Source organism: Anguilla anguilla, chromosome 17 (assembly GCF_013347855.1).
Source record: "Anguilla anguilla isolate fAngAng1 chromosome 17, fAngAng1.pri, whole genome shotgun sequence".
NCBI lineage: Eukaryota > Metazoa > Chordata > Actinopteri > Anguilliformes > Anguillidae > Anguilla > Anguilla anguilla.
Genome location: NC_049217.1, coordinates 17,933,746 through 17,954,547, shown reverse-complemented (window position 1 = coordinate 17,954,547; position 20,802 = coordinate 17,933,746). Strand labels below are relative to the sequence as shown.

The window sequence follows — 20,802 nt, the reverse complement described above, 5'->3', positions numbered from 1 at the left end:
GAAAAAAAAATCCTACTCTGTTGGTCACTGAATGGAGAGAATTCAAGACCAGCTTCTCACTGCCGCAGTGTAAACCTTCTATTGTACAATGCACATTTTATGTAATGTATAAAGGTCAAAGAACACCCAGCAGGGAAAACACAGAAAGCACATCACATAAAAAGGACAGCAGACATCATTACTGTAATTACCTTTTATTAAATCACTTTTTTTTTTTTACATTTTATCTGTATGTCTGTAAAGTGCTCATTCTCTTCAACACAGTTAGAGCTGGAATGCTATTCACCCACTTCCTGCAGTTAGCCCGTGCTAACACTAAGCAGTCAGTCTGATCCTTACAGGCCAACATCACTGCACAATTTAGTGTTAATTGACCTTTCCTTAAGCAAGCCTTTGACCTAATAATAGTGCAAACCATCTCACAGAACAAACAGCATGTTATTCAAAATGAAATTGGTACAACTGTTTAGTTACAGTATATCCTTCAGTGTCAAAAGCCAAGGCTAACCATAAACACATTAATGCTTGGGAACGTCAATATAATTGTAACTTTTTTCTTTCTAGGATTCAGCAAGCCGATATACTACTCATAGATACAGGCCTTTAGGCAAGTCTTTCTTCAAACCCCTTTCACAAAATAAAATGTATACACAGTGCACATTAATCATATACAGCAACTAAACAAAGGACACAAAAGAGGTCTCAGTATCACCCATAGGTTCAGAGCTGGTAAGAGTGGCTGGGCTGGAGGTGTTCGGAAATTCCCAAATGCACCATAAAAAATGTCTCAAGGCCCACGAACAACTACGACAGTCCATCAATTTGTCTGCCAAAAATACTCCTATAGCATAGATAACCTAACCTAAAGTTGTCAGCATTTTCTAGAAAAAAAAGCATTTATCTTTTCAATATTAATGAAAGATTTTTACCCTGTGGTTTGTACACACAGTCTCCCGTTTGCTACTGATGGTGTGTGTACTGCGTTTCATTACGAGGATAAGGAGACTAAGCGTGTACGTGGTTCCAACTGCCACTCCATCTGAAAATAGAGGCTGCAGAAATATGGGCTGCTCCCCCTTGTGGACCAGTTCCTTCACAAGCTCACAGCTGCTCTCATCGGCCACTGAATGCATTAAAGGCCAGCCTGCTGACAGCTACATCCACATCAGTGGGCCTCAACCGCAGTCCTGGAGAACGAGGGTCTGTGGTTTTATTTTTCACCTTTAAATCAGACCCCACATGACATCACATGGGCAGAGTAAACTGTAATCGACCAGTACATTTTAACTGATGGACCCCATTCTGCATAGTAATGAACCTCTGCAGAGATCAGGATTAGCATCCAGCATCAGGTTGAGGACGTCTAGGTGTGACACACATCACTGTTCTAAAGTCCCCTTTAGACACACTTCCTCTGCATTCTTTCCTATGTTTGTCTTGTTTGGTCCTCATCTGTTCACTCTATGGAAAGCCTGTCAAGTCCTGTACCCCTTGTCTCTCTCCCCCCACCCCCCCAGTACCAACAGGGGAAGTCTTCAGAGTGACTTAAAATGTAAAATATACCAGTACATGCTTCACTTGAGTTTACAAACATTTTGTAAATAAAATAAAATCTGCAATTCACTCAATTCCTTTCTCTGGGTGCATAGGAGACCCTTTTTTCCTCAGTCAGTTTGGTTGTCAAAGCTTGATGAACTGCAGAACTCCCCAGACACCAAAAGGTGACGGTACCACACACATGCAACTACGCACATAGCAACATAGAAATGTGTGTTAATTGAGATTAGTTCTGTGGATGCAACTGGCAAGGGAAAGGAACCAAGGGTTGACTTAGACAGGAAGTCCCTCCTGCAGCTTCCTGTCACTGGACAGGAAGTCGTCCTGCAGTTTCCCAATGCATTCAAAACCAACTTTCTTAGTCAGAAACCTTGTATAGAGTTGCAGAAAAGGAAATATAGAAGTTTCACATTTGGAATCTAAAAAACAAAAATTCATACACTTATGTTCATAAATATTCCACCAACAAAATTAAAACTTCAGACCTGTAGTGTGAAGCTTTTGAAACAATGATCTTACAGAATTAGGATTTTTCTTTTTAATTTCAGCCTGAAAATAAAATAAAATGTATTAAAATATTTGATTGACCATAAATGACAACTATTTTAAAACATTAGTTATTACATTACAACCACAAAGTGAGATGATTCCAGGATCATGTGTTCCACAGACAAATTATGGGAATGTTTAGTTTTTTTTCTATTACAGTCACAATGAACTTAAGTTTAACTCTGGCCCCTTGTGGATGCGTAACACAGGTATATTTCATTAGTGTGGCCAGAGTGACATTTAGTGCACAGCTCAACACTTGATCCCTATGGAGATTTTACACCATTGCTTTAGCCTGATGTACAGGTATCACACATGGGGGGAAAAAGCCAGTATCAGTTCCCACACAGACAGTCATGCATATGTTTTAAACAAAGTATCGAAACGGTCACTTCGAAGTACCATCATGTATTACCTAAGCAGCGCTGGCATTTGTTGCCAATGACTACAAACTAGGCTCCCTCTCTCAACCAAATGGAAGTCAAACCTTCCTGGGTCTGGCAGAAGATTCACATATCTCCAGTACATGACACTACTCAACGTTTTTAAACAAAACCATTTCATATGTTATCATCAATAACAAGAGGAAATAATAAGCCGCTTCTGTGAAGTGTATTTTTTTTTACAGGAATGACCTAGAGATGACAACTGTTGATATAATTCCATTGCTGCTGTATATACAGGTATGCTCTCTATGTACAAAGCGTTTCATTGGATGCTCCTTTGTGATGTCATGCTCAGTGTTCTCCCTTTTTTTTTTTTAAACCACTGTATACATCCTATATCAGGATTGGCCGAGTTCCTGCGTACTGGGCCGGCGCCTGTCCAATCGCAGAGTAGAGGAGGAGGAGTCGTTGTCGGCCATTTTCTCCGGTCCCCCCACCCCGGCGCGGCGGCTCCTCAGTAGCGCGTGGCGTACCAGTCGTTGTCGGCCATCTGCACCAGCTCGTTGACCACGTCCAGCAGGTTGTAGTCGTGCTTCTTCAGCAGCCGCTGGTTGAGCGGACGGTCGCCGAAGCCCATCTCCAGGAGCACGGCCATCAGGGCGTCCTGGCTGGCCGAGTCCGCGGGGGGCTGAGCCAATGACAGCAAACGCTGCTGGCGGTTACGACGCTACGGCGCAAGGCCTCGCCTGGGCCGTGAGCAGCGGCCACTTCGTGCTACGCTAATGCTACTGATAGGGCGCTAAAATGCTAATAGCTATTTTTAAACAAGGGAAGGTCTGGATGTCTGTTATTTATAGAGGAAACAAGAGTATACTATGTGCTCTACAATACAGTGTGTGTGTGTGTGTTCATTCTTTTTGCCTTCTGTATCTTGCTGCATTTTTGTAGATGTGTACATATCTTTTGGCTCTCTCCTCTTACATGATTAAGTCTTTTCTTTTTGTTCCTTGAACTGAAAATGAAAAAAATAAAACTACTTCTACTCCTTTCTCTAGTCTTTACATATAATAAATCTTGGAATTGAGGGGGGGGCTGCCATTGGCTCGCTCGGCTGTCACTCAGTGGGGACTGACCTGTGAGGCGCCGGGCTGGCCAGTGAAGAGGGCTTTGTAGGCGGAGGCTGCTACGGAGAGGGCTCCCTTCACCAGCCCATCGGTGAGGCCTCCCGGGGCCCTACGGCACAAACAGAAAGGGGGCCCCTCAGAGACGCGTCCGCGGCCACGTGCTACAGAAGGGGATCCCACTAACCGTGTAACGAGGGGATACACTCCTGCCACTCCCCCCCATGTTAAAAATCACCATAACACGGTCAGATACAGCATACCTGTAGGTGAAAACGACTGCTGGCACTGCTCAAGTAACCGGATGAATGTTTCATTCAATGACTGGCATCAGTGTCAATGGAAACTAAAGTACACTTATTATACCCAGCACATTATGTTTGTCAGTCATCTGTTAAATGATTTTAAGAAACTGCCGGTAAGTCTCTGCTGACCTCACCACTGGACGTTAAGAGACACCTCTTTGGACTATAACTGTCTGCACCCTTCCAGCATGTCATGGTTCAGACAGCTATAGTGTGTTTAGTGCTTCATGCTTTCATTTATGGCTTCTTCTGGATTAAACCTGTGTTCAGGATTTGTATTTTGGTTAATGGTCGGCAAAGCTAGCCTGCATTAGTGGCTGGGTGAGGTCACCAGTACGCTCGCCGGTCCGGGAATGTCGTTAGCCACTGCTGCTCACGTAACTGAGGCGGATGCGCTATAACGTATGCTACCGCAGATAAGAGTGTCTGCTAAACAGACGTAATGTGATGTAGAGCTAAACATACGTGATGTGATGTTGAGATAAATGAACATAATGTAATGCAGAGCTAAATAAATGTAATGTAACGTAATGCAGTGTTAATCTGCACACTGTTCCTGAAGGTGAGGTGTTCAGGGACACTGAATGCAGAACATTATGTCCCACCACCGTTACATTTCCACTCTCAGCACTTCACACTTCCCGTTCACATGTTCCGCGTTTGTATCGACGTTCAGGCGTAATTAACGCAAGGCTGTCTGCTGTAGCCCCAACGGCCAGCTGTACAAAGAGCCATGAATACAATTCTATATGGCCTTTCAGGTGTGACCCTGCTTTCCAGGGAAGCTTTTCAGGGAACTGCTCTATTATTTATCATTTATCGCTGCTCATTCAGTCAATAATCCCTGAATGCAAGGCTTCCAGTTAGCCATGAGGCTTGCAGCTCCTAAATATAAACTGTGCTGTCAATGTTCAGCCGAATCTTCCAGCATTTGATAGGCCGTCCTTCAGTGCCTCTGAAAATAGCGCTCGGATCTGATTTCATTGGGAAACCCGGCCCGCCCCCCCTCTCCGTGAGGTGCATGGCAGACCTCACCTGTGGTCCTGGGGGACCTCTGAGCCACTCTTCTCTGAGGGGCTGGCTTGCTGAGACTGGTCTGAACCGGAACCTGGATGACACACGCAGATTCAGCAACAGCATGAGGCATCAAATGTGGAGGGCGCTTGGCTCTGGCGTGACATTACCTGCACACTATCTCATCAACTTAAATACACATATTCACACATGACTAATGAAGATAATATTATATCCACTTACAAAGGAGAATATTTAATAAGCTAATTATTTTATCAAGGTGGCAACACCAGTGGCCCCTCCTGAGATTTGAACCAGCAACCTCTGAGTTACAAAACCCAGCTCCTCAATGGCTTCGCTATGCCACATTGCCACATTCATTAATAATTGCAGCATCCATACCTGCCTAAACAGGCATCATCAGTCGTACACCTTTCCATCAGTCTGACAGCTCAATTGGGCGGGGTGGGGCAGGGCTCTACAGTGCTCACCTTTCAGGAGTATTTGCACTTGAAAACTGATGTGCACCAACTGGAAAAATAATTGAGCACATGTACTGACTGGAATGCATTAGTGTGCTAAATGTTTCAACTTAGAATTACATGCGTTCCTTGGAAGAAATGTTAGAGCAGAGCCCTGTGGGGCTTGGCTAGGCTAACAGGAGTGTGGGTTTGGGTGTGCTAGCCACACTGCGCTAGCTGTGGACTGGAGAATCCAGGTCGCTACTGGAAGTGGCTCCAGCCACACAAAACCACATGATCAAATGTTCAAATATTTGCGTATAGCACTTATTCCAAACGGCTGACTGGAATGGTGGTTTTTTTTGCATGTCTAGTGGCCGAGCCCACGCTTCCTTTTCATGCCTAAAAGGCACAAGCAACACGCCCAACAGGAAACTGAGCTTGCAAAATATTTCCTTGTCTATTTTTTTTTTTTAACACTGTTTTGAACTGACGTCAGCTCTCCTGTCACAGTCCCAAAATAGCCCAAGGGCAGAAGAGGAGGTTAATCAGCGTTTAACAGAACGTAATGCTTGCTGAGGAGGCATATCAGACGCAGATTCTCGGCGATGCTGTACTGTCACTGGGTGCTTACAGTCGGGCGAGTCCGCGGGTTGGTAGAGCTCGCTGGTGTCCAGGGTCTCCACCGTCAGGTCCTTCTTTCCCAGCCTCTCTGGTCTAGGGTGAGAGAGCCCACCGTATCAGTCTCAGATGCCACTTAACACAACATGTCATTCCTACAGCCTCAGTGTAAATACGCTTATGAGAACAATGCATCATTGCTTATGGGAAGACATTCTGAAACGCTAAGCTGTCAATTGAAAGTTAAATTCCACTCAAGTTTTATTTGTCATGTGCAAAGACTCCGCAACTGGAGGATGCCACAGAAGTGGTGGTCTCCCACACCCGCTAAACCTCGGCTCCCTCTGATGTAGCGGCAATTCCTTGTTTCACCACTAGACGGGGGTATAAGATGTTATGATATTAATGAGTCACCTGCGTGGCGTAGCGGGCACCACCACCGGGGTGAGGGGCACGGCGTCCAGGGTCTGCGAGGCGCAGAGCATGTCGCTGACGCTGCTGCAGCCAGAGGGGGCGCCGTCCGCGCCGGCCTGCGAGAGCGCGGAGCTGTACATGGACTCGCCCAGCGGCCGGCTGGTGTCGAAGCAGTCGGGCAGGATGATGATGTAATCCTCGGAGGAGGCCGAGGACGCCTGGCTCCGCACCTCGTCCTGCTCGTCAGCGCCCGCCGTCGCCGCCGCTCCCGCCCCCTCTCCCGCCGCCCCGCCCACCCCCTCTTCCGCCCCGGCACCGCCGGGGTCCGCGCAGACGATCTCGATGTCCGACTCCCCGCCCACCTCTAAGGAAAAACGCACAGGTCTGTCCTCAGTCGAGTCTTCTACCCAGCATGCACTGCTCTGCTGTGCACTTTCAACCACAGTTTTCCTGTGCTGCATTTGTTTTATACATACCATCAAAGATGTCATTCACTTTAACTTTAACTAAATTTAACTCATGATTCAAAACATAATTTTTTTTTTTTGGTAGTTTTTTTCCAAATTACAATTTTTGTTTTAAAAAGCCATAAAGCTGTGCAGTCTGTGCAGTAATGGAGGGACTGTCCTACAAAAAACACAATTATGGGACCCAAACAAAGTGCATTACATGCAAACCCCACTGGCTGCTATGGGTGACGACTAGTTACCTGGAGGTGACCGTTCTTCCTGTATGACCTGTGATGTAGACGGAGGCGGAGCCTCTATAGTCCTGAGCCCCGCCTCCATGTCAGGCCCCGCCCTCTTCTCTCTACACTGCTCTGTAGCATTCCCAGCGCTAGAGCTGGAGTCATGCGCAGCAGACGAGCACACTGGGAGAACCAGAGAAAAACAGGCGTCTCACTCAATTACGAGTTACAACTACAAAAGGCACAGATGGAGGAAATCTTAGCAGCAGGGAAAATATAGCACGATGTGAATCGTGGAGATAATTTACAACGGCTAAAATAACAATCTTGCACGCCCTAGTGGCTGCTGCTTTCAAACAGAACGCATCGTCTTTCACCCGTTAAACAATGTAACTGGCCTTCCACTGGCTCACGTAACCCAGAGAAACACAAAACTTCACTGTTCTGCCGGGCTTGGAACGACTGACGGGAAAACTCCCACACACCTCTCTCCTGACGGATCAGGTGTGTGCGAGCAGGCGGGATGGTGGGCGGGCTCACCTTTGCGGGGGGCGGGGCGGGGGCGGGGTCTGCGCAGGGGCACACGGTCTGGTTCCTCCAGGGTGAGGGAGCGAATCACGGTCTCGCACACAAACTGTGTGCCGCTGATGTCTTCCTCGCCCTCCTCCTGGGCGGGGATGCTGCCCGGCTCCTTCAGTCTACGCTGCTTGGCGGCTGGTAAACACACAGCCAAACTACATGAGTGAGAACACAGCTAGCGCAGTGTGGCTAGCATACCCAAACCGCATGACTGAGAACACGACTAGCGCAGTGCGGCTAGCACACCCAAACCTGCACAAGTGAGCCCACGACTAGCACCATGTAACATCCTGTTGACAATGTTCTATGCAATAGAATTTTAATTCATTTTAAAAAGATAAAATACAATTAAACTTTACACCCAAATACAATTAGTTTTACAGGAGACATACTGTACATCATTGTTGAATCTTCTGTATCTAAGAGCAAATGTAAGCCAGTGCTTTTGAAATAAAGGTTTTAATGTAGTTGAGGTTCTGTGGTGCAGACAGACCCTTACCCGGCAGGCTCTTAGCCCCTGAGACCTTGGTCTCCTCCTGGATCTGTGCCAGGACCGGCCTCTCCACCAGGGGGCCATCGTGGGGCAGCGGGGACATGCAGGGCGTCATGTCTGCCGAAAGAGACGGGACACGCTCACCAATAATATTGCTCTATTATCATTGTGTTCAGTTTGTGTATTATTATTATCCAAAGCCGCTTGTGATACAGGCCTTTGCTTAGCTGCATCATATTCATTTATCAACGCTGACAATAAACGTTAATACTGAAACGCAGGAGTGAAGGTTCTGCAGTTCTGCTATGACACCGCGCTGTTACCTGCTGGCGTGTTGTTCGGGACGCTCTCCAGCTCCTGCACGATGTTGATGTCCAGCAGCTCGAAGGACAGCAGGTCCTGCAACACGGGTACGATAGCAGTACATCAGCGCCAAAAACACAACGTTAGCACAGACGCTACAGACCAGCCAGCACCATATAACACCCTCCTCATCATTCCCAGTCTTTACTACTAAAGCACCTAACCATTCTCCTAGTGAAGCACTTCATCATTCTCCTACTGACCCACCTCACCATTCCCCCAGTCTCCTTGCTGTTGAAGCCAAAACTTCCCACACTGAAGCACTATAGATGTACAGTCAATGCATATTCATGAAGGGGTGTGACCAAGGATGAAGATGTTGCAACAGATGTTGCACTATTATATTTACGAATATTTATTAAGCGTATAATGTCATTTAGCACCAGAAATTCCTTAAAACACCCAGAACGTGCTGTAGTAAGGAAGTAAGGAGTAACGTGGGTACTGGCTGTGCGGTTGGTCGGCTGGTGTGAGCGGGACTTACCTGTGCTGTGAGCAGGTCCACTGAGGGGATGTAGTAGTCGTGCTCGCACTCCAGGCCCATGGACATGATTGCACAGTCCCTGGGGGCAGCGCAGCAGGTCCCCTCCTTCTCCCGCCGAGGGACGACCTTCTCCTGCAGCGCCACCTGGAGGCAAGGAGAGAGAACCCGCTTCATGGAAGGCCCTAGACTGCACTCACATACTGCTTTACAGAGGCTACCATGCATTAGTGCTGTTCGAGATGAGAGAAAAGGGGGAAAAATCACTTCACAACAACAAATGTTTCACACAAACGAGTTTCACACAAAAAGCTTTTTTTAAAAGAGTCTCTGAAATTTCAATGTGCTTTTATTATGCAACTACAGACACACTGAAGAAGGCTTCAGGGCCGAAACCTCTGTGTACAACTTTTTTACATAATAAAAGCACATTGAAATTGTAGAAAGACTCTTTTTTTAAAAAACTCTCTTGGAGTATGGGCCTCAATTTTTTTTCCCGTCAACTGCAAGCTGAGTGCAACGCACCAACTAATCATCCTTTAACTAAACTTTATTGAGACAGTGCAATGGTTCCCTTTCTAGGAAACTAACCTCAAACTGCACGGCAGCCAGTGACCGCCAGTAAGCTCAATGCTTAGTCAGACACACAGCACTGCTCACAGCTCATAAAGTGACCATTGGTGCAGAGTTCTGAACTCACCTGGGGGGTCCCACAGGGGGAGACCAGCTCCCCGTCAGCGGCGCCGGGCGGGGCCAGGGGGTCCACCACGATGCTGCACCACACGCGCGGGCCGAACTGCTCCCCGCGGTGCGCCAGGCGCCAGTGCGAGGTGTAGGTGCCCTCCGCCACGGGCGCCGTGAAGGCCACGCTCACCACGCCCACCTGGTCCGGCTGCAGGAAGGGCACCGGCACCTCCTTCTGCTTCTCGCTGGACGCCAGCGTCAGGTTCCCCCACATGAACTTCAGCTGCGGGTCACATGACCGTTTCCATAACAACAGGAATGCATAATGATGCACACAGGCCAATCAGCACATTTGGGCTGCCCATTTACCCACAATACAGAGCGGGGGTGCACAAAGAGGGCTGATCCATTTCAGGATTTTGTGCCAACTTCTACTCTTAATTAATTAGCTCAACCATATCTCGGTCTGGCACTTGCATGAACACCAGCAACAGCCGTAGACTGCAAGTGCAGCCTAAAGATTTTACTCTGCTCAAGTACAGGAGTGAACCAGCGTAGTTTATAGAGCTGTCAGAAAACTAGAACTAATGTAACTGGTTGGACCAAAAACCAGCACACAGACCAGCACCCCTGATATAGAGCATATAGCACTGCATCACATCAGGACATTAAAATATCAAAGGGTCCCTATCTCTAATGCGGCAAGAGTACTGCTCAACAGACAACAGTGCCAGCTGTTGTAACAAAACCAACATATGATCTGCATGTTTATATTTTTTAAATCATTGACGGGCACAGTGATGTCACAAAGCTCCACACAGGAGTGAGCGTGTCCTGCTGCCTTACCTTGGTTTCGGGGCTCCATGGCATGCTGCCAGTGTTCCTCATCTTCCAGTACTTGATGAATTTGGTACCGGGCTGTAGCCGTGTCCCGTCCGGGAGGTTCTCGTCCAGGAACAGGGCGGTCATGACGGGCCCCATGGGGGGGCAGGAGCGGTGGGGGCTCCTGGTCAAAACCATATGGTGCATTGTTAGAGTGGCCAAGTTCCTGACCCTCACTTGTTCTCTCTACCAAGATCATAGGTCTGGGTGTGGAGCTCTTTCTCTAAGCAGCAGGCCTGAGCGTGAAGCTATTTCTCTAAGCAGCAGGCTTGGGTGTGGAGCTCTTTCTCTAAGCAGCAGGCCTGAGTGTGCACCTCTTTCTCTAAGCACTAGGCCTGGCAGTGGAGCTCTTTCTCTAAGCAGCAGGCCTGAGTGTGGAGCTCTTACTCTAAGCAGCAGGCCTGAGTGTGGAGCTCTTTCTCTAAGCAGCAGGCCTGAGTGTGGAGCTCTTTCTCTAAGCAGCAGGCCTGAGTGTGGAGCTCTTACTCTAAGCAGCAGGTCTGCGTGCTCCGTGGTTGGAGCAGGATGGGGTCGGCGTTCCCGTCGCCGACGGTGTTCCACTGAAGGCCCCTCCTCTCCATCCTCAGCTGCTTCCTGATCTCCTTCACCTCTGCCTTCAGCTGTCGCTTCTCCGCCTTCAGCCGCTGCTTCTCTGCCTTCCGGAAGCTTCTGTCTCCCCGCCTCTGGAACCTTGGGTTCAGACAGAAAGGCAGGCCATCGACATTCCGCGGAAACACAACAGCATAGTCGAGCTAGCCCATGGATGTTTGCATCTTTGGAACATAGGACATTTCAAAATTTGCGTTTTACTTTAATAATACACTTGTGTTTTGATAGAAAATGTTGAGTTTTTCAAAAATAACAAAATGAATGTATGTTGTTCACAATTTTATTATGACACTTGCAACAGAAGCCAAATAAAACTGTGAGATTTGCGGTATGAAGCAAGCTACAAATAATGTTTTGGCAACCAGATCAAAACAAATTTTTGCCACACATGCTAACCATATAAAAAAACCCTAGGAGCAATTTGTGTTAATATACTCATGTTGATCAAGCTGGCTACAGCGTGACATCTCGCTTTTCAACCCTGCATTCAAATGAAGCACTTTCGCTTGAATCTGGCAATGCTACCTATGGCTGTGTAAATATTATGATCAATACACAGCATATTCAGAGGTCTTTTTTAAACATTACAATATCTGCCTTTACAGAATACAGTGCAGTGCATTTTTTTCCCCTTTCCATCCTACATTAAGAATGGCCACTGTGATATCCACCGAGGTGACCCTCTGGACTTTTCTGGCAGAATAGCAGTGATTACAGTTGGATTCAACGAGTCCTTCAATCAGGTTCACAATTAAATGCAAGTGTTTGTCTTTTTCCCCTCGCAAACACAAAATGGGGAGTTCAGCAATTACCAAAAAAACCTTTCCAAATTATGGCCACAGATAAAGTAACACTCACATTTATTTGCAATTTATTATTATTCATATATCCATATTCATGTCATGGACACACATGGATTGAATCCAGGAATTAGTACCCAATCCATCTTCAGTGCTCTATCTGACTCACTGAAATCACATCTGAATCCTCAATGATAGTGATATTTCATAATACCAAAGATCCAGATGGATTCAGAAGGAAAGCAAAAGCAAGCAGAGCTCTAGAAGCATCTGTCTAACAGCTGCACCTCTGAGGGAAGCCAAAATCTACACTACAAATTAAAACAGGCTTGAACTAGAACCCGCATCTAATGAGCACAATGAAATTAGAGTTGATGTCGTATGGATTAGGTCAGCAGAGGGCGCTGTGCAGCCCTACCTGATGTGTTCGGGGCCGGGGGAGCCATGCTCCGGGATGGACAGGGGCGTCCTGGCCCTCACCAGGCTGTGGCTGGGGTCGTGCGCCAGGCTGCAGGGCTCACACAGGGTGCAGGACGTGCACACGCTGGCGGGACAAGGGGGAAGGACACCGTGAGAGGAGCACAATTAGTTCTCTATTTATTAGTATGTGTCTTGGGCAGATTTGCTTGTTTGTAGGCAACATGGTTTATTAAAGGAGGTCAAAAGTCTCCTCTACTGTCTCTCTCTCTCTCTCTTTCTCTCTTTCACTCTCTCTCACTCTCCCTCTCGCTCGCTCGCTCTCACTCTCCCTCCCTCTCTTCCTGCCGCTCACCTGCACTGGTACCCTCCCCCGGAGGTCTGTCCCTGGCAGCTGCTGCAGGCGGGCGTGGCGCTGGGCACTCCGGCGGAGGAGGAGGAGGAGGAGCTGACCTCTGGGACCTGGACGTCGCCTCCCGACGGCTTGTGGATGCAGCACTGTCCCGAGAACTCGCGGCAGATCTTCTCCACCGCCTCCTTCACCACCTGCTCTTTAAACTGGGGAGCGCAGAAGAACCCCCTCTGCAACTGCCCGCACACAATGTCACACCCCAGCCACAAAACTACAACTACCAGACTGCAGCGCAACGTTCTCCTTCCTCTTTCACCAGCCATCATTCCAACTAGTTACATTCAATTACAGCCACACTCCTGTTCAATATGCTTAAGGATAAATTATACTAAATGGAAAACACCATAACACCAGAGCTGCACTAGGATTAATGTTGGTAATCAACATTAAGAGGGTTATCAGAGGGTTTTGTAAACTGATCTACAAAGTGACGTGAGATGATCTTTCACTGTTATGTATAGCACAGACATAAAAAGCCACAGATTACCACAAACATCAAAAGATGAATTTCATTATAAATCTCTCTACAGTACCTTCTCCATGTAAGATGTAAACCAGGCTGGAGGGGTCTTATCTTCCTCTTTAGTCCCCTTAAACTCCTTGATAACCCCCTTGGGAATAAACAAAAATAATCTTTACAGCACTGTCTCAAGCAATGCCTTCATTCATATCTGGGAATGTGTATACTCAACTTCTACATGACCTCTATCAGAAGGATTCCTAAGATGTCAACGTGAGGGCAGGCCTACAATTGTCAGTTAAAGAGGATCGATGTGGAACAATAACAGCAGTAAAGGCTACTCATCTAGAAAAGGCAGCCATTTTAAAATCTAGACTCCTTAGCCATGTATTATCAGTGAGCCAAAGTCCTATTATGTACACAACTGAAGTAGCCTTCTATTCGTTCGTATATATCAAGTTTCATCGTGTTTTGGAAGAGTGCCTCTCAGCAAATTTAAACTTTTTTTTTGTGAGTGAGTTACAACAGTTTGATTTGCAAATGAACAGTAGTTCGCTACAATTCACAGAGAGGTGGGGTGGACTACTGCACTGTGGCATTAGCCTGGAGCTAGTGTAAGAACCACAAGCCTTATAATCACGGGAACAACTGCAGAGCTTTTTCAATATGGATTCCTTTCGTAAATATAAAGACCACAGTTTCATATCTCCTGATGTACGCCTTTCACCATCGAATGATAGGACTTTCTCGTTTGACTGCTGTCGCTCCATATGACAGCTGTCTCTCTGTACGACTGCTGTCTGACACTCCATATGACTGCTGTCTCTCCGTATGACTGCTGCCTGTAGAGTGACTGCACTTGCCGAGGTGTGGCAGCGACAGGGTTCTCACCATGGCCTGCTCGTGGGTGACGACCTGTATCCTCTGGCTGACGGTCTTGGTGAGGGTGGGGCAGTGCTGGCCGGGCCTGGCCTCGCTCTTGGGCTCTCCGCCGCGCGGTTTGGCCGGGCCCCTGCCCGCCGGGCCCTTGGTCTCAAACACATTCATGTGCAGCCGGCCCCCCTGCTTCAGAGCGCTCTGCGGAACGGGCACAGGCAACACTTCACCAGAGTTTACTGCACGACATCACCCCCTGAGCTCGCACGCCAAGTTCAGTTCCATTTTCATTCCCCTCTGAATCTGAACACATCAAAATGTAACACCCAAAGCATGAAGATTACATTTACATACTTGAATTACTCAATATTATACTTATCTTCACTTTGATATTTAATTTCAGTGTGTTACACTGTATATCTAGTTGAATAAAACTTAATATATTAGTTGTTACATTTTTACAAGGTACAAAATACATATTCTTTTATTTCAGATATTACCCTATACTGTCATCTACAGAACTTTCACAAAGAAAGGTTCTACGATAACCCCGCCAGGGCTTTACTACAGACTGTGCTGATTTCAGCTTTTCTCAAGTTAAACATCTGTTCCACCATCACCAGGTGAACAGTAAAGACAGGAGGCCAGATTGAGGCAAAACCTATGAAGCAAAATGTTATTATGAATCTTTAATAAGATCAGTTAAAGCAATGAATTACCTTTAAAGCCTCTTCATATTCCTCTGCAAATAAAAAAACACAAATATTACTGTTTAGATTATTAACAAAAGTATCCTAAGCATTTTTGTCTGCATATTTACCACCCAAAGAAGAAATAATCATGTGAACAGGTTTTACAAGGCCTACCTTGACTGTTGATGGACACCTGAAATATAAGGAAAGAGAGTTTCAAAGGACAACACTGCCTTTTGAATATTTCACCCATCTCAACACAGATGACAGTACCAATGAGACTTACACGAATCTGGCAAGATACTCAGCACAAAACACTAGGCACAGAATAAAACAAAGTAGCAAAAACAGAAGTCACGGCTGGCTGTACATATTTCAGAAAAGTAATATCAAGCTCACTGCAGAAATGGCACTGGATGCCAAATTACGATGAAATCAGAAATACGGGATACACATTTTTAGAAATTGTGCAGTCACATACGTGAATGGATATGGTGCAGGTCTAGTCAATTTATGCCTCATAAATAGAAAAACGGAGTTATAAAAACATTTTAAAATAACGAAAGTTGACGTTGTTTAGGAATCAGCCCCACTGACAGATCTCACCTCTTCGTTGTCCTCATCGAAGTACGTCAACTGCAGACTAGACAAGCCGAAGGACCTTTTAATCTGCAAGCCAAAGAAAACCGTTAGCTGCACCGATGCCATAAACACGTGTGTGCGTGTGTGTGCATGCCTGCGTGTCATTAATGCAAAAACCATGACATGAATAACCAGCCTGTGCTTGCCCATAGGAGACAGGCATCTCCCAGCAGCTCCTCTAATATCAAAAAGATGAGAGACCAAAGTAATTTCAATGAGGGTGAACTCAATAACCGCGCAGCAGCAATAGGCAGGAGGCGAGGGGGAGGCGAGGGAGGGGGGGAGGGAGGAAGATGGTCTCCCATCTTAATGTGCTCGGGCCCCGACATGGCCGCACCGGCTTACCTGAGAGACGAGCACAAGCAGCCGCAGCAGCCGCAGCGGGTAGCACAAGTCATTCAGCAATGTACAGAGAGCAGAATCTTATTCATGTCTAAGGTATGTATACTGTACACGTAGGCTACATTGTGTTTTACAAACGTGCTGTATCAGTTAGTACATCAGTGCAGATCCACCGCTCATGCAATGCCCCTGGAACAGTTTAAGATTTGTCAGGTGCAGTATTCTTTGTTGTGTATCTGGATTCTAAAGAAGGAAGCTGATCCTTATTGTAGCTTAGCAGGAGGAAATGCCTGCAGCCTGAGCATTAGACCGCTATTAAATTGAGCATTAAACTTTTCAAAAAACCAGCCCATCATGAACACCCGTTTCTGTTGATTGCTTATCATTAACTTACAAAGAGTTTTTCATCATTACCTTAATCCCTTGTTATAAGACTGGTGCTTATATTCTAACTAATTACAAACTGTGTTTCTAACACAAAGGTAGCTTTCTTCATAAAACACGAGCTTAACCAGAACCTTGATATAGTACTTCGCTCTGTGGGCCAATGAACTGAATGGTCTGAGCTCATCTTTTAAGTTTTGTTCTATAATTTCACTTTTTACATTCAGTCTTCAGCATTTCAAGACAAGACGATAATTTGGGAGCCTATACATTTCAGCTGTTCAAAAAGGCATTCAACAAAGTATATCTGACTAAAGCTAGTGTGGGAAATAAATATAGATGTACTCAAAAAACACAAGCCCATTGCATTGGGAAAGATATGTAGTTAGAGAGCACAGGCCCAGTGTATATGGGAAAGGAATGTATTGATGAGCACCAGCTGTCTCCTCCCTGACGTATCATCCGGCTAGCAAAAGAGGAAGGATACAGGTGGACCAAGGTCGACCTTAGCCATAAGATTAACAACCGGCAGCAGGGAAGCGCTTCATACTAAAATAGGTGCGATTAGAACAAACACGTAATACACACATCATTTCTGCCCTGCTAATTAAGCTGTATACAAGCATATCTGTGGAACTAACGGAAGCTTCCGCCTTTTCCGGAAAATGTGTTGTCAGAATATGTGATTTATGATAGAAGGGGGAGGGAGATTCAAGCGGGAGACGAGCACTATCATTTTCAAAAAATAAGGAAGGAAGGGGCTGATAAATAATGGTGTCCGAGAATTGGGAAATAATGGTGTCTGAAAAATGAGAAACAATGATGTGTGGGAAAAGAGTAAAGTAAAATGATGTAAGCATGAGGGACAGTCCAAGCTTGAGCTCCACAACAGGAGGAGCTAAGATAGGATAAAAGGGAGTGTTCGGCCCCAGGGGAGTGGAGTATGTCTTGTGTGTCTTGTCTGTGTGTGTGCCTTGTCTGTGTGTGTGTGCCCTGTCTGTGTGTGTGTGTGTGCGTCTTATGTGTTTTCTGTCTTGTGGAATGCTTTGAGACAGTTTGTATTGATATGTGCAGATCAGCCCGGGTTCTTGCATGTTATCTTTGAATTACCTGCAATAAATCCAGTTGCATCAGACTCTGTAAAGAGTATATTTTGAAGAAGTATTCAACAGTGTGAGGAGAACACCCAGCTCTTCTGGCCCAGGCTGGGTCCTGTTTTTCCCCACACTAGGCATGCAGCACTATGAAGGCCAAAAGACAGGCAACAAGCCAGACTGCATCATTGCAAGCTTTGGTACAGGCTCTATTCCACTAAAAACTGAATGGGTGGCATGATCTTTGGCACATTGATATGATAATTGTATTCATTAGCTTCATAATCTGGCAATGTGGCTCTGAATGTGCATGTTATTTTCACTCCTGGGGACACAGAGGAAGCCTGATCCTGCATACGTCGGCCCAAGGGTACTTGCCTTGGAGTACACTTCCTTGTGACCCCATTCATACAAAATCTCGTCAATCCACTCGGCTTTCTTTGGAGGTCTTCATTCTACCTAATCGCACATTTCAAATCTAGCTGTGTTTCCGCAACCAGCTTCCACGGACATGCTTAAAAACATGCACGCCACCCTGCCCATTGACTCTCACCTATGACTCATCAAGAGCCGTGTCTCTTTTTCATCAGATTGTTTAGCCGTATCAACGACATGACACAGAACTTCTGAGTCACAAGCAAAAAGGTAATAGATTCCCAAGATTACATATTGTGACATACACAGGGGGAATTCCAATAATCCCGGACTCCCAGTGCACATTTGTCCATAAATTCCAGGTAATTAACTAATATTGCTAATGTTACTCGTACCTGATCCATTTTCTTTCTTGCAATAACATGGCGTTTTATTTTTTTAATATGTTTAATGATTTTAATGAAATATATACAGATTGCATTCAAATGTATGAACATTATTATAATTATTATGTTCATCGTGACAACATCAAAATCTTCCTGGAATCCGGAAGCTGTCACATTCAAGGTACACCTATGACCGTTTCAAACGTTTTAAGTCACTTATTCAAGCAGTCGTCGAATCAACATTTATGTTAACCTGTCAGTTCAATTCAGAATTTGTTCCGTACCGTTGTCACTCTAGATGATCATTTTTTGCCAAGCTAGCGAATGCTACAACTCTAAATTCAGTGTCTCCTTTAATCTGTGGATTCGCTTGAAACAGTGTACCTACCGGGTAGCTACCTTACGTTAACTAGCGTCCTTAAAGAGATAGTTAATGTACAGTACTGCATGTATACGCATGGAGATTGTACTTCAGTTGGATAGCCGCTACTGCTTAACGTTAACAAAATAACTTGCCACCTAGAAAACGAGCACCAGATATTATAACGTTACGTTTGCGTAAACCGTTCGTTTTTCTGCGCGTACGCAAGGTCTTTTGCTTGTCAGATGACTAGCAGTAAGAAACCAAGAGCTAACTACCTAGCTAAATACGTAAATACCATAATACACTTACGAAAAATGTACTTTGGATACATTAATTACTGCTTTTATATGTACCCAGGCCGTGAATAAGGCCTTGGTAGCTAACACCAGACACACAAACGCTTATGTTAGGAAGCGAACGTTAGCAGTATTTTTATAGCATCTTACCATGGCTTCCATGGACTCCCAGCTCGTTTCCGACTCTGAAACTAGGAAACTCTTCGCGTTCCCTCTAAAATTCACCCTCAGATTCACAGGGATGTCCATCGTTGTTGACGATGAAAAGATATCATTAAGACAAAATGCACTGTTATTTGTATATTCTACTCTGTTACCTGTCTTTTCCGCTTTACCACCTTAAAATATGAGGTCCTTCGATGTGTTTACATTAACTATGAATACACTCCCACATCCTCACGTGACAGGAAACTGTATTGACGTTTTCTGACAACAACAGTGACGTCATTATGTTCTTCATAAAATATGTCAAGCCAGGGGAGGGTTTTGGCGATCTTGGAAATAAAGAAAATGTCATTTAAAAAATATATTTTTAAAATATTTATCACATATATCTTTAATCAAATTAAACGGTTTCACTGTTCCCTCACAAATCAGCAGCCATACCTCCATGCACTGCCAAATGGCTGAAGCTAAGCAGGTGTGGGCTTGGTTAGTACTTGGATGGGAGACCACCAGGGAATACTGAGTTGCTGCTGGAAGTGGTGTTGGTGGGCCAGCAGGGGGCAATCTTCCCTCTGGTACAAATAAACCCCAATGCCCCAGTGCAGTGACGGGGACACTGTGCTGTAGGAGATGCCGTCTTTCGGATGAGACGTTAAACCGAGGTCCTGACTCTCTGTGGTCATTAAAGGTCCCATGACGCTTATCGCTAAGAGTAGGGGGTTCCCCGGTGTCCTGGCCAAATCCCAGATCTGGCTCTCGCAAACTTGCCACTAAAAATCATCCCCAGATTTAATTGGCTAAATAAATGTTCTCTCCCTCTCCACCTTCGCTAATGTGTGGTGAGCGTTCTGGTGCAAAATGGCTGCCGTGCATCACCCAGGTGGGTGCTACACATTGGTGGTGGGTGAGGTGAGTTCCCCTTCACTGTAAAGCACTTTAAGCATTTGGAAAAGTGCTATATAAAATGTAATTATTATTAATAATAATAATAATAATAAATCAATGTTATCACGGTAACAAAGCCAGCGATGGGTCCTAAAATCTGGCCCAAAAGCTCTGCCCTAATATATGTGACTTCGGTATGCAGTTGTCTTTCATGCTCTAAAACATGTTTGTTTTGCCAAAAGAAACACATTCAAGGGTAACCTTCTTCCTCCTTCATCTTCTCTACTGATGTCAGACTGTTCATCCATTGTTTAAAATAAAAAAATAATAAAAATAAATTCATAAATCAGTCAGTTGGGGAAGTGAGTTTCAAGTGTCCCAGAACTAGAGGGGCTGTCAAACAATAAAACAAACACACTGAAGGTAAACGTGATTCAGAATATACTGTGGCACAAAAGCAGAACACTTGAGAATTATACAAAAAAGTAGTTCAATAATAAACGTGGCACCCCGTGCAATAGCAAAATGGCTGGCTACTTAACAAACGCTACATATTTTGATGCCTTTCCATAAAACTGAATGCATGTCATGTGTGAATAACAGTTATAACCAAATCCTTGAAATCAAAACTTTTCTTTTTTGTGACTGCAAAGCACATTGCAAATGTCTATCAGAACGAGAAGGACCATGCAGATTCACTTCATTGGTATAAATAGTAGTAGCCTTTGTCAGGGAAATGACTGTTTCCCGTCCCATTGTACCAACAGGTGAAGTCTTGTTTCTGATCAAACAGAGCCACAGCACTTTGTTCACTCGTAAGACTTTTATTCAGCTTGCAAGCAGAGAAAAGAATGAGAGAGTACTCTCAAAACTCTTTGAAGTTAGGTGTGTACTGACAGCTTCTTATATACAGTGTCTTATTACTTTCCATCATGCACAAGAGGCGTGCTTTACATTTTGCAAGCCTATAACTGAGCTATGCCCCAGTTATTCTCCACTCGAAGT

General features: G+C 45.4%; 1 protein-coding gene across 2 annotated transcripts; it reads right to left on the bottom strand.

Annotated features, from left to right (window-relative positions):
- Positions 1-178: 178 nt before the first annotated feature.
- nbr1b (NBR1 autophagy cargo receptor b) lies at positions 179-19,151 on the bottom strand. Of its 2 annotated transcripts, none has more exons than XM_035398240.1 (21): positions 18,898-19,151; positions 15,471-15,533; positions 15,039-15,057; positions 14,892-14,914; positions 14,188-14,373; positions 13,370-13,447; positions 12,780-13,012; positions 12,426-12,551; positions 11,085-11,288; positions 10,563-10,722; positions 9,733-9,999; positions 9,036-9,179; positions 8,512-8,587; positions 8,195-8,305; positions 7,657-7,830; positions 7,138-7,299; positions 6,429-6,792; positions 6,028-6,110; positions 4,954-5,026; positions 3,626-3,725; positions 179-3,180 (listed from the first exon to the last, which is right to left on the bottom strand). In XM_035398240.1, exons 1-21 carry the CDS (start codon positions 18,994-18,996, stop codon positions 3,007-3,009), a joined length of 2,919 nt encoding a protein of 972 aa, XP_035254131.1. In that variant the 5' UTR covers positions 18,997-19,151; the 3' UTR covers positions 179-3,006. The 2 variants fall into 2 exon arrangements, with proteins under 2 accessions (XP_035254131.1, XP_035254132.1); XM_035398241.1 differs by having other exon boundaries at positions 12,780-12,982.
- Between the last annotated feature and the right edge of the window lie 1,651 nt (positions 19,152-20,802).